This window comes from Ylistrum balloti, unplaced genomic scaffold (genome assembly GCF_031769215.1).
Source record: "Ylistrum balloti isolate Yb309-2 unplaced genomic scaffold, AGI_CSIRO_Ybal_v1 Utg371666, whole genome shotgun sequence".
Classification (NCBI taxonomy): domain Eukaryota; kingdom Metazoa; phylum Mollusca; class Bivalvia; order Pectinida; family Pectinidae; genus Ylistrum; species Ylistrum balloti.
Genome location: NW_026782844.1, coordinates 84,224 through 98,321, shown reverse-complemented (window position 1 = coordinate 98,321; position 14,098 = coordinate 84,224). Strand labels below are relative to the sequence as shown.

At 35.7% G+C, this 14,098-nt stretch overlaps 2 protein-coding genes across 2 annotated transcripts; both read left to right on the top strand.

Annotated features, from left to right (window-relative positions):
* The first annotated feature begins 1,835 nt into the window (after nucleotides 1-1,835).
* On the top strand, nucleotides 1,836-9,241 carry LOC132563267 (uncharacterized). The gene is made up of 7 exons (XM_060228026.1): nucleotides 1,836-2,767; nucleotides 3,745-3,871; nucleotides 4,266-4,431; nucleotides 4,908-5,766; nucleotides 6,481-6,598; nucleotides 6,889-7,043; nucleotides 9,115-9,241. The coding sequence occupies exons 1-7, from the start codon at nucleotides 1,836-1,838 to the stop codon at nucleotides 9,239-9,241; spliced, it is 2,484 nt and encodes an 827-aa protein (XP_060084009.1).
* Nucleotides 9,242-11,893: 2,652 nt separating this feature from the next.
* On the top strand, nucleotides 11,894-13,963 carry LOC132563273 (toll-like receptor 2). Its single transcript, XM_060228031.1, has one exon. It carries the CDS (start codon nucleotides 11,894-11,896, stop codon nucleotides 13,961-13,963), a length of 2,070 nt encoding a protein of 689 aa, XP_060084014.1.
* Nucleotides 13,964-14,098: the final 135 nt, after the last annotated feature.

Sequence of the window (14,098 nt, the reverse complement as noted above, 5' to 3'; positions counted from 1 at the left end):
TACGAAGTCAACATGGGACAATGACCCAGATTACCTTTCAGCGAACCGTGTTGATATTCGGACGGGAGCACTAAGCCTATTATTCAATGTATGTATCGCAAATTCTTTTATATAAACTAACATTCAAATGAAACAAATATACTTATATAATTTCTTGAAGTTTACTCTCTCTTGACTTGATAATATTTAGCACCTTGCAGACTATGATTTTGAAAAGGCTGCGACAGTTGTTATGTCGACTTTCGTAAGATATTTTGATTGTTAATCAGCCGTTATTTGATTGGTAAAATCTGTTTAAAATAGAAATAATAATGATTTTATTTTAAGTCTTTATTCAGGTGAGCAACAGTTTGTATCTTTTGTAAAATTAAATTTGATATATAATTATCAAATTTTTTGCCTCTTTTCCCCTCTTTTCTCTTGATCTTTTAAAATAATTTTGAGCTCTACCGCGTAAGGCGCCGCTAGTTAATATTTTGCACCGAAAACTGAAATTTGAAATTAACAGGAAAGACTTTAAAATGTTTTAATAATGAAACCGATGATGTGAGTACTTCACTTGCTACTGTTTCAAAGTCCAATATATTATTTCATTGATAAAACTAAGAAACATACATCAAGCTTGCATAACAACAAGAAAATAACAATATGTCAACATAATCATAATCCAAATTTAAATTTATTAAAAGCTAGAGCAGAAACAAGAGTAAACTAACATGTCAATGTAATTGTAATACACACTTCTATAAAAACCAAGTAAGATTTACACGGAGACTCCATTAGCCGTATGAAAACAAGAAAAGAAAGTTCAATGTTTATGATTTGTAGACTTGTATTTTAGATGTGATACTATATTTTCTGCTGAAAGATAACAGAGCACGCAGTTAAACAGGGCGGTAAATTCAAAGTGTCATCCATGAAAACATCAACGAATATACCAACATGTTTACGGAATTATAATTCAAACAAATTCTATGAAACTAGGGAAAATATGGTCAAAAGTAAGTCAAATGCTCCTGAAAAGAGAGAATTCTACAAGGAGAATAAGGTCAGGTGTTCCGGATTTATTAAAAACTTATACTACATCTATATAAAAATACCTGTAATGCCACGATTCACTAATGCGTTCCTATCTATCTAATGCACAATGTTTACTCCTTGATATCAATTCTCTCTATCTAATATCTAATATTATGTGAAGAACGGCTAATCAGTGTTACCAAAGTTTGTTCAATATCAATACGCTAAACATTGCGAGTGAAAGAAGAAAAGAAAAAGTCCATATTTAACTCCTCTCAACGTTATTAAAAGAAGAAAATATAGATAGTTTCGCAGCTAATCAGTGTTATCAAATTTGTTTAATTAATTAAATGTTGCTAGTGGAAGAAGGAAATGATTCTATATTCAACTCATATGTCAACGTTATTATGATGGATAGATATATAGATATATTCACGAAGCGTAAATTCTTCAAAAAAAAAAGAAGTTACCAACGCATTGATGATTATCGTAATATGTTTGGAACATAATGTTTTATTCAATAGTTCGACGAGGATTAAGGAAAAAATAAAGTAAAAACAAAACACAATTCTTATTTGCAGGTTCCATTTTCTTACATGACTTCGAGATGAGGGTCGTTTAGTTATCACTAGGATTGTCTGTTTTTGGTTATAATGTTCTTAGATTGGAGGTGGGCTTAAATATGGCAATGGTATGTTTGTGTTTCAGAGCCCCGGAAGCCGTATGTATGGAGTATCGATGGCAACATGGCCATATGAACCTATATCACCGTGTAGATTTACCCACCTGTATCGGAGAACACGTGATCACAAAGAATGATATCCGATGTAGTTCCTGTTCTGCTATTGATGCTTTTCGTCACATGTATGGCATCACACGTGTTTGATTGGCTTAAACCAGATAAGTTTGATGACTTGGACGACAAGATGGTTGCAGTCCACCAAGATAACTGTAGATCCAAAGCGAAATCCGACATGCTGTTTCCTGTGGATACAATTTCTCAAATCCCCAAATTCAATAAATTGAAGCACCGTATTTTCTACAAAAACCGAACAAGTTTACTTCATCTCCATAATATGGCATTAAATAGAGCTTTCTTCTACAGTTATATTCTGCAGAAGATGAACACATCTGACTCCTTTCCTATCCAACCCAACATCCACTATCTTTACATGTCTGTAACCGCTGATGTCAATGCCAACCCTGCTGGTATAAATGGAAGTGCCTTATACTTTGACAACAACTGTTACTATCCTAACTGGTTCACAGAGCGCGACTTCAACACGACAATCCCACTATTTGGACCAAAAGCCTGGCGCTGGGACGATACGGAGGACCAGGACAACTTCCTCCGTGAACCAACGCGGAAGGTGGCATTTGTAGACGATGTCGGCACTGGACCAGGGAAAAATTACACAAGTGCGTCATTCAAAATGAACCCGTGGTATGAATTCTGGCTGCCGGATAATGACGCTTTCTTGGATTCTGCGAAAAAATTCACTTACGGGACCGGCATTAAGTATTCTAATGAGACAGGAAAATTTATACATAAAGAATTTGAGCTTTTCAATTTCTTTGGTCCCAACTCCCCAGGACAGGAAGTAGATGACGACACCCTTCTTCCGGTACGGTTCACACGCCCTTACTTTGACTGTAACAAGTCCAATAAGTGGGTAGCAAGTGCCGTTTCCCCAATTGTTGACTACATGCCAAGATATCTGAACTGGACGCACATGCGTAGACCTCGGTAAGTATTATGTATTGACCTTTTTACACAACAAAACGCCAACAAAGTTTTCACTCAAAACACCTCTACACTTAAATTTTAAAATGTCTTGCACGTTTCACTTCAAACATTGTTTCTGACTGTCGAACACTGACGATCAAGAACAATATACCGATGTTAATGCTTCACTGCTCTTTAACTGAATTCAAAACTTTTCATTTTATGAATATTACTGCAGCTAGCAGACACCGCTGGTGATAGAAATTGCTTGAGATAGACATTGCAGGTGATAGACACTCCAGGTGATAGACACTGCAGGTGATAAACACTGCAGGTGATAAACACTGCTGGTGAATTTTGATCCCCAAGATTCAATGAGGCACGATTCAAAGTAAAAATTTACAAATATATTTAACGTTCTTCTAAAATCATCACATATATGAAAACTACAAAATTTTTGGGCATGTGCACCTTCCAAATCTAAATTTCAATTTTAGTTCGATTACATTGGAGTTCCCCAGTCGCTTCCTAGACTTCAAAATTTAGGTCCTAAACACGAGTCGTAGATGGACGAAATAGCTGTATAGTGAGGTTTAATTGGCTCTACTGCATCTTACTCTAAATATGTATTACAAGGAGCTATTTACTTGTGTGTTATTTGTTCAATCTTCTAGTACCCAAGGATTGGCCTAACCTGCATACCACGTTTTAATTCATTAGAATAGTGGCACGGTTCAGAATAAACACATATTCTTTGCCCTTTTCTTGTTTGGCTTTTCTGCAATATTTATAGAAGGTTTTAAAGAACAATGATACTATACTGCTTTTTAAAGTTTGTCCGATGTAGTAAGTGGACTCGCTTCAAAAACTGACCGCTGGCATTGTACTCCCCTGAGACCAGAACTTAATTTTCTTTATATACAGTGTATCAGTAAGATATAATCGATTTCCTAATCAAAACAGATGTATTGTATAAAAATATCAAATTACACATTCAGGTTTGTTGGAGTAATCGTGATGGACATTGATTTCAAGGAGATAGATTTCAATCCGTGTGCAGTAGGTATAGGGAACCCAGGCCCCAGCTACTTGGCAGGGATAGCTAAATGTAGAGATTCCACCAGGGTAAGTGCTGTCACGTCTCAACACATTTATTTAATTTTGTTACATCATGGTCACAGGAAGGTCACATAAATGACATCCTAACTTTAATAATCTCCTTAATAAACATAATTAATTAGAGTTGAATCAAATAAAATGTAAATTTCACACAGCAAATACAGGTCATAATTCTGGTTATGGGTTTTGTTATTTATATTGACAAGAATCACATGTCTAACAGAGGACGACCATTGTCTTATTAGTACTGACAATCGTATGACAAATTACCTTTTCTCCATTATTTGTCCTTTGTTATCTAAACCATACTGCAGCCATCAGTATGCTGTCGAGAATTTGTATTCTGTCCTAGACATAGTGTCAATTATTGATTAAAGAGGTTATTACTATTTACTGACAGTGTAAACACCGATCAGGGCTAGGATTTCGACGTGACAGCTACACCTGTTCCTGTAGGTCGGGATTCTATTTGCCCCACTTCTTCGAGCGGAATTACAAGGGACGTAATGTGGAGCAGGCAACTTATGACGAGTACATGTCTGGATTTACATGCATCCGTACTCAGTGTAAGTTTGAATAGCTGACGCAAGCCTTTTATATTCATTCAATTAATTTGCTGTTCTAATAGAGAAATTCTTCTATATATCAATGGGGCTAATTTCATGGTATGACATGACGTTGTAAATATCACAATACATATTGAACTATCCTTTCTGTTTTGTTTTTAAATATTAAATCTATGTTTTTTGAGAATTTATTGACGTCATATACAATTGTCTTTCTGACGCAAAGCCACAGAGGAAGGCCATTTGATAAGTGAATAATTTGGAAACAAATCTAGTTGAGAAAAGGTTATTAAATTTTGTCCTGTAATATCTCATAGTCAGAAATCTTTAATAGAAAATTTCTATATTTCAAAATTGATCAAGCTCAGAATTCAACGCGACCCAAGATGAATCGATCTGTCAAAAACATTAACAGATAGAATGGACGTTATATAGGCATTTTATTGTTCTTAAATGAATATTTTCATATCTTCTAGATCTGCATGTGCTACCTATTGGTGTGGAGTCCACGCGACTTATGACATCGGAAGAATCTAAAGTTATAAGTACAAACACGACATCTTATAAACAAGGACAGATGGGAAGCAGAAGAAGGCGATCTGCTGTCCATATGCAGTTTAAACAATCCGCCTATGATAAGATGATGTCAATATTCCGACAAATAAAGATGGTTACCTCTGTGAACTGTATGACTCTATCAGAAAGTTCTTTGCATCTTTCTGGAGATGTGGCGTATGGCGTGGACACACAGTTTGAATCTCAGGGAAGAACTGCTCTACGTTTAGCACATTTTCTCAATAATTTTCATCAAAACATAAACCCGTATGAAAAATTTGGATGGATGAGAGGAGGGGGAAGATTACACCAGGAGCACATTTTTGGCGAAGTGCTCGCGAACGTTATGGCTGACCATAAAATTTTGTCAAGTGGAGTGTATTATGAACCTTATGTATTTGAAAATATGGACGGCTCTAAGAGGAAATTTTTCGGACCATTTGCTTTCCAGAAGAAAGGAGTAAGCTACGCAATCGACACAGCTGGTTTAAGGAGACCTTACGTGGACGAGCAATGGTACAGACGTGCAAGGGAACGCTGGAGCACAAACACTGCTTCTCTTAAGACTTACAAAATGAGGTCGATGATGAGATCAGATCAAGAGGGAAGTAGTTCGGTCAAATTTGAATATTTCCCAGTTTCATATCAAGCACCTGACTACTCTGACGGAATCTGGATCGGGCCGACGTTTAGATGCGATGGAAACATTGACGACTGGGTTATGACTTACATATCACCATTTTTTAGAATAGAGCGTCCATTCCAAATGCTACGGTTCTCGTAAGTATCTTACCTATCATATACTGAGTGTTTGTATCGGACACTTTTAGGAGTTCAACATTGAACTGTCATCAGATACTAGTAGACAGTCTATATCAATATAAGTTTAGTGACAGACAAATAGAAAGTCAACCGTTAGGCGAAAAAGACCTAATTGATATAATTGTAGCACAAAGCCTCTTAAACTACATTATACTATTTAACTGCACAAAATATATTTATATAGCTGCCCTCGATATTTTTTGTTTATTCTTGTAATACGTCTCTGTGACCTGTTGTAAATAATACCAACATAAAATCGACATGAGCAACAAACACCACTAAGTGGGAGTTATCACCCTTACTGTATGTCTGAAAACAATGCTATCAAACCGAAGTTATATTTTGGTTGACATTTTCTAGTAGAACGTGTCATATCGTATATAGATGGATTTTAAGGGTACAACTACTAAAGTGTACGGCACAGTCATAACGGGTACTCTGTAGCAGGGTAAATATACCAGTTCGATTCATACCTATAAAAGGCCTAGTGTTTACCGCCATCTTTTGAAGACATCCAGCATTGAGCAGTTGGCTGTGTTAATGTGTTCCTTTTATTATTTGTCTTTGTGTTCTTGCGAAGAAATTCCCGACGTTGTTCGAATCAAGTGATATGATAATTAAAAAATTGTTTGATTGTATGATTTATATGTTTTTGTTTTATAAAACATTCAGTGGTGTGGTGACTGTTGATGTACCATTGAATCTTCTGGAAATAAACCAATGTCCACAACCATTTTATATCGCCAACGCTTTCAAGAACACAGCCAAGTGTCACATCCAGTCTACCAAGGTAATAACAACATTGGTGGGGCATGGTGTGTCATCTAATGTCTGCTATTATCAACGTTACTGTTATATCTCAAAAATCATAAACAAATACTATTTGAACATTGTTTTTTTTTCGAATTAAAGGAAGGTGTCACAGCTAAATAAAACTGAAACATTTACTGGTATATCGTACTCTGTGCACAGTATATAGCATGTTTACTAACTATCAAATACGTTCACTGTTTTAATCAAAGCCTGAATATGCTTATCTCTTACGTTATCATCCTATTAAGTTTGTCTCTGTGTTGACAGTGCCGTGCAATACCTGGTTATGGTATGACAAGGGGAGCATATCGCTGCGACTGTCGGGCGGGGTTTGAATACCCATTTAAGGACCAGAAGAGATGGTATGAGGGTTACCTTTTAGACAGAGAGTATGAGAAGAAACAACAAGGGATATATAGTCGGTATGTATGTTATACATATAGTCGAACCTGGTTATCTCAAACTGGTGTCACTTGAAGACATCGTTTAATTCGAAACAGTGGAAGTCGTTTAACTCGAACACTCAGAAGTCGGAAGTTTTCATACGGTCCGGCCTCTTCGAGTTGACGAGGTTAGACTGTATAAACAAAACAAAGATACACGCATATCATTTCACTTGATTCATATAAGATTTTATCACATAGAGATATCATTTATTTATTCCTATTTAGATTTATCTATATGACAGGTAAACATTTTAGTAAACCTGTCAACTCAAGGAAACATGATACATCGAAATCTCAAAAATGATCTTTAAGTACGTTGTATGGTTTTAAATGTAAACATTTCCTCATTGTTATTCATTGTTTATTTACATACCATGACATCGTTGACTGATTAATTATGATTTATTACTTTATAGCTCAGGTATACAACAATGCAATCAACCTTAGTTTACAATTGTAGTTAATGTTTTAATTTATGATATAAGTGTGTAGCTTATTATATCTCATTTAAACGATTTTTATTTCCCAGCTGTTGTTTAGTTTATCGGTACACTACACATACAGAATGCCTTTACAGGTATTTCATATGTAATGTCCTATTATGTCAATGTCCGCTATTTCTTCCGCGAGGTCCTGATATTATTTTGTTGGATTGTCTGCGTCGTCTAGTCTTTCATTATATAATTCTTTAGATTGATTCTGCCAAATGATAATTTCTGTAAATCATCTCCCGGAACTTATACATACTTTGCATATTGTATGCTTCTTGAATCATTATGGTCACATTTTTCCTGGTTATACTGACCTGTCATTTCTAGATGACGCCTACCATTTGGCTCTCAGGAACTTGTGTGTCCCATGACCTATTTAATATCAAACGATTTACTTCGGACTTTGAGTTTCAGTGAAAATAAAAAAAAACAAGCCGACTTATAAAAAAAGTCTAAGCTTAAACTTTACCAGTGTTTTCTTGCATAATTAAACCCGTATTTGCTTACTATGAAAAAATATCAACCAAGACACATCCCCACTACTAATACATATGTTCCTATACATTGTTGTATGAGTATCCATTAATACGTTCTAGTGACACGTTCCTAAAAGCTGTTCGCTTTCAAATTCGTGTTTCTTTTTCACTCTCTTTGATACGTAGATTATGATTGTTCCGGGTCACAGTTTCATTGTTTAGTCCAGCTTTAATATCAACCATGGACGAACGACTTAAAGAACAACCTTCCTCGATAAACTAAGGGTTATGATCACTTTCGCTCTTCTTACCCCTGGAACATATGGCAAAATTGAAGATTTCTGGTGCGATACCTTGTGGTACGACGGGAAGATTAGTGCATCAAACGAATCTCGAGGTCGCATAACGGTATTTTGTACTGGATTTGAAGTTGGATGTCGCTCCTTTGTCTTCTTCAAATGAGCATACCAATGTAGAATATGTCGTTTTTCTCCCGAGGCCCGCTCTAGACAAATCAAATTACTTCACTTGTGCCTTTAATTTTGCCAGGAATTGTTTCAGGTAGACTGAAAGAGCGATATTGAGCTTAGTCCCTGGAGTATCGAGGTGCGAACAGCCGTGACAGTCTTAAGTTCGTTTTATGTTATAAATGGAGATTAGATACGGTTTTTCAAATTGTTTTTATTACTTACTCTAATAGCATTGCCTCCATACATTAATTTGTATATTGATTCCACATCATGTCATATCTTTTCTATCCAAACTGTTTTAAACAAATAACATTCTTTTAATCTACGACTACACTAATAGAAGGTGAGACTTGATATCAGTGAATACACACACATCTTTTTGAAACATGTTATATTCCAAATATTTCAACTCCTCTTTAATAGCATATATTTGTAAACATCGATTTGGTTTAATTAGCTCCTCTTCATGATATCCACATTTACCTACTACTCAATGTTATATAGAGATGTTATTCACATTTCTACATGCAAATCACACGCCTCGTGTTCTAAGTAGTATAGTGTTATTAAGTATGACACTAAATCACATGACCTGCTTTGTTTGTTCTAGGTTTGACACCCTCTCATGTCGGGTCTCTTCAGGACGATCTTTGATTCCATATCCGCTGTCACTCATTATCGCTTTTCATGTCATCAAACTTCTCGTCTTCGGTACAGGAGCAGATCTTCATAATTAGCAATTATATTTGTTTCATCATGCATCGTTTATATAATAATACATAGTGATATATATTTCCCGCTTATTGAATGTACATCACATCAATATTCGTAATGTCCCGTGTCGAATGAGCTATGTTCAGTGTCTTTTATTTATTTTACATACATATTTTTTATTTTTACTGCTTTTGTTTACTTCGAAAATTAAAAAAAGTGTTTACTTTAGTAATGGTTTTGTACTTTTTGTATTTTACATAGAGGATTTTCATATATATGATCAAGCTCGAAGCAAATGTGCTATTTCTCTGTATCTAGCGCAATAAGACATAACTAGCATTCTTAAGTTCACAAATACTTTGCGAAGTCCTTGAAATTTAGGATAAATTACTGACGTCTTGTCTTTAAATAATAAGAAATAAGACTGGCACAACAGACCCTCTACATCAACCGCATACTTCGATCTTATTTTCTTCAATGAAACTTTCCATGAAGAAGTATACTTAGCTTGATGATTTCACTTTTCCTTTTGTGAATTTTCCGTTTCTTGAGAGCAACACTCTCCATCTCCAACTGATGGTGTCGCAACATGTCGCAGTTGGTTCAGTATTCAAGAACCTGTTCGCAGTATCACGATTTTCATTGAAGAAATCGACAATAGACATATTACATATGGTTTCAAGAGAGTGATGAAAATTATAGGGAAGTTTTACAGTCCTCAAAGTGATATATTTTTAGATATCGCTCTTTGTGCCTGTTCTCTCATTACCCTATTCTCTCTTTGGAACGTGACATTACTTACTGAGATAGATCAAGATTGACATGTGTCGTCGATGAAACGCTTACTCTTCCGGAACACATGACTTTAGTCTCCTTGTAGGAGCCTCTGTCTTTTTTGTTAATATTTCTCCGTAGTTTTGTAGAATTTGTGTTTGAATTATAATTCCGTTTACATGTCATTTTGTTTCGTCGTTGTTTAGATTCCTGTTAGCCGCCCTGTCTAATTGCGTGATGTTTCACATCTTGAATAGAAGACTTCAAATGATAAAAGATTGAACTTTTCGTTGTGTTGATAGGATTAATTGTCATAATTGAACCATCAACAATCATACACAATATTCCAGTAGATTAATTACGACAATGTCTGTATGGACATATAAAAAAGGAAGTTTAAATCTCTTTACATATACGTCTGCCAGGAAATTATTATAATTTGTAATACGTTCCAGTTATAAAATTATGAAAAAACTATCACGTGAGCACAAACCAGGAAGTTTTTTTTATGATGTATATGATAATGTTGTTATCGAATAAAAGCACCATACCAGGTGCTTGTCAAACATTCCAGGCCGGCGGCTATAGAAGGAGTTGATGACAGTCTGGGTAGGTGAGCTTTTATTTCCTTTTTATAATCATTATAATATTGAAGAGGAATTCGCAATTGTTCATAAATAATGAACAACAATTTGTTTACTCGTATTTGTGTATGTAAACTAGCTGAATACATATGTTTGTATATTGTAAAAGACACACAGGTGAATAGCACATTTTTAAACAAATTTAGATAAAAACAGTAGAGTCAAACAAAGAATTAAACTTCATCACTATATGGTAAACGTTTCTTAGGGTTTTCAATAAAAACGGCATAACATCATGTAATTTTGAAGAACCCTGCCAAGTTTAACAGAAATCAGTTGAAAGCTGAAGTTAGGGATCTAAACAAGTTAAAAAAGGGAAAACAGCCAAAGTGAATAACCTACCAATTATTTGAAAACACTGCTTAACGTTTCATTGTTACTCATATTTTAAGAATCGATCGAAAATTGAATGAAGGAACCTGAATGGATAAATCTCGGCACAGATAAAAGAAATAAGCCTAATATAGCTTATTTTCCGCGTTTGATCGCAATAATAAGCATTTAGCTTGCAAAGATAAAGATTATGTTCCATGAAAAAGATATCGTTATGTCAATGATAATTGTTAGTGTGATTGATTTGTTCATGATCTGTATACACCGTCTTTATAACATCATGAGCACCGTTTATCGAATCGAGTGACACCCTACTGATATATGTATTCAGATCTACCATACCACCTTTCATGTTCAGTCAACCCATGTACAGATTTCTATCTTAATCTCCGGTCGGAGTTAGTCAAAGATAATGTTTAACCGTTCTCCTTCCGGCCTGGTTCCATATTCCTCAAAATTTGGGCAAATTCCATTATTTTCACGAATCCCTTTTGAGGCCGACAATAGAATTCACGGCAAACAATCTGACCACAGATATAGAACAGGAAGTTGGCAGATTTCTTCCGACATGTAACTGATCACGTACCTTTACTTAATGTGTCAGTCTTATGAATACTTTCTTTTACCTGCATTGTAACTTACATAACCTTCTGTCAATAAGAACATTTGGTTTGTGAAAAATCGATCTTCAAGACACGCATATTTTTTTCTAGTTTTCAAAAATCTTCAAAGTTATAAAATGGAAAATAAAACAAAAAGCAAATATTAGCTGACAAAATTGTATATTACAATATGCTAAGCTTGTACTGGCTATGTTAGCCTTTATCAATGTTGTACTTATCAAACTCAACAGAAATAACAATGATTATTTTTTGAATTCCAGGTATGTTTTTCTTCTCGACAATAAAATCAACAATAAAACACATGATGTGCTCTCCTGTTGCTGTACGTTACTGGGTAATTTTCTGCCTGTTCATCCCAATGTTTTCATCGTCGATACTCACTTGCCCTCCATGCAAGTGTACTCTCACTAAAGCGAATTGCTCTAATTTGGATCTTATGGAGGTACCACAACTTCCAGTGACGATTAGGACACTGGACCTGTCAAACAATAGACTCGGGAATCTGTCATCAAGGACGTTTCGAAATGTATCTTCCCATATCGAAACGCTGAAACTAAGTCATAATTTTATAAATGACATTGACCGAGACACATTCAACGATTCAGTAAACCTTGTAAACTTGGACCTCAGTGACAACCGATTTTCCAGCCCGACTAAGGTGTTCAGAGCACTAGCAGCAACCAAACTGCAGCTTCTCGACTTATCCAATACCTCTCTACACTTCTCCAACTTCAGCACATTAAAGCTCCTATCGAGCGTGCCAATTCGTACACTTAATCTTCAAGATAACAGTCTGAAGGTTCTGGATGGCAGTTTGAAGAACAGCTGCCCAAATTTACAGAAGTTAATCCTAACAGGAAACTTCATCAGGAAGATTTCATTTTCTGACGTACAATATAAGTTAAAAGAACTGTATATCGACGAGAATGTTCTCACTGAGGTCCCTTCATTCTGCTTAAAGGAAAGTTATACAACGGCGGCACTGCCAGCGCTACGAACCCTGTCGATTTCTGCGAATCTCATGACTTCTTTAAGACACCTCAATCACTCAAAACTATGTGTACAAAACATAGAGACATTGCTGATGGATAACAATCATTTTTTCAGAATTAGTGAAAATGCTTTTACAGGTTTCCCAAAACTACGAACGCTATCTTTAAATATGATTAACACAAAACGTCTGATTATCCATCAAACAGCATTCAATTCTACGTCCCTTCAAAACCTGACACTTGGCACCATTCAAAAGATATTTACAGTAAGTGACAATATGTTCGATTACTGTGGAAATTTAAGTTCTCTAACACTTGCAGGAGTCTCCTTTTACAAATGGCCATTACAAAAGATGCGGAAACTGTTTTCCTCATTGCTGAAACTGAAACATTTGACGCTCTTCAATTCACAGATCTCGCTCATTCCAACACATTTTCTTCCAAACGTGCAGAATTTGGTTTATCTCGACGCGAGAAAGAATTTTCTTTCGTCCTGGCAATCAGTGGCGTTCAAGAACGCGACAGCGTTAAAAACGTTGATATTAAGTTACAATCATATTACACATTTGAATGAATCGTTTTTACCAACATTTCTTTGGAAACAAATTGAAATTCTTGACCTTGCTTTCAACCCCTTTGATTGTTCCTGTGAGTTATACTGGTTTAGGAAGTGGCTCAACAAGAACAGTTACAAGGTTAAGACATATCCGAAAGTCTACTTTTGCAAGTCACCTTCCAAATACAAAGACAGAATGCTGTCAAATTATAATCCATCGTATCGCGAGTGTCACCCTCTACCCACACTCACCATTGCACTGATTTCATGTGCATGTGTTCTTGTTTTTCTAGCCGTTCTAGCTGTCATTCTCTACAGGAACAGATGGCATATCAAATACTACATCTACCTGCTACGCGCAAAACAAGGATACAAGCAAATTCCAGGAGATGACCGCTTCGTCTACGACGCGTTTGTAGCCTACAACTCTACGGACCGTATCTGGGTTATATCAAAGTTAAAGGAATTTCTTGAAGCTCAACATAATATGAAACTTTGCCTTCACGAACGAGACTTCAGTGCAGGGAGGTTGATCATTGATAACATCATAGAAAATATCCAACTGAGTAGGAAAGTGATACTCATTCTGACTGATGAATTTGCAAAGAGTCAATGGTGTCAATTTGAAACGTTGATGGCACAGAATCGATTCTTTGAACAGGGCGCGTCGTCGCTGGTTCTAGTGATGCTAGAAGACGTTAGTTCTCGTCACCTGAATGGTCCTTTAAGCCTACTGCTTCAGTCAATGACATATATTGAGTGGTCTAAAGATCCTGCAGGAAATGAAATGTTTTGGGGGAAGTTGCTGGAATCACTGCAATAATCTTTTCTGATGTTTGTTTGTATGTAAATAAACGGGAAAAAAAATAAAAAAAAAAATAACTGGATGATTAAATGATTTATATGAAGACTGTCATGAGAGGTTTCATTCTGGTGACAGACAAATGCATGATCTCTA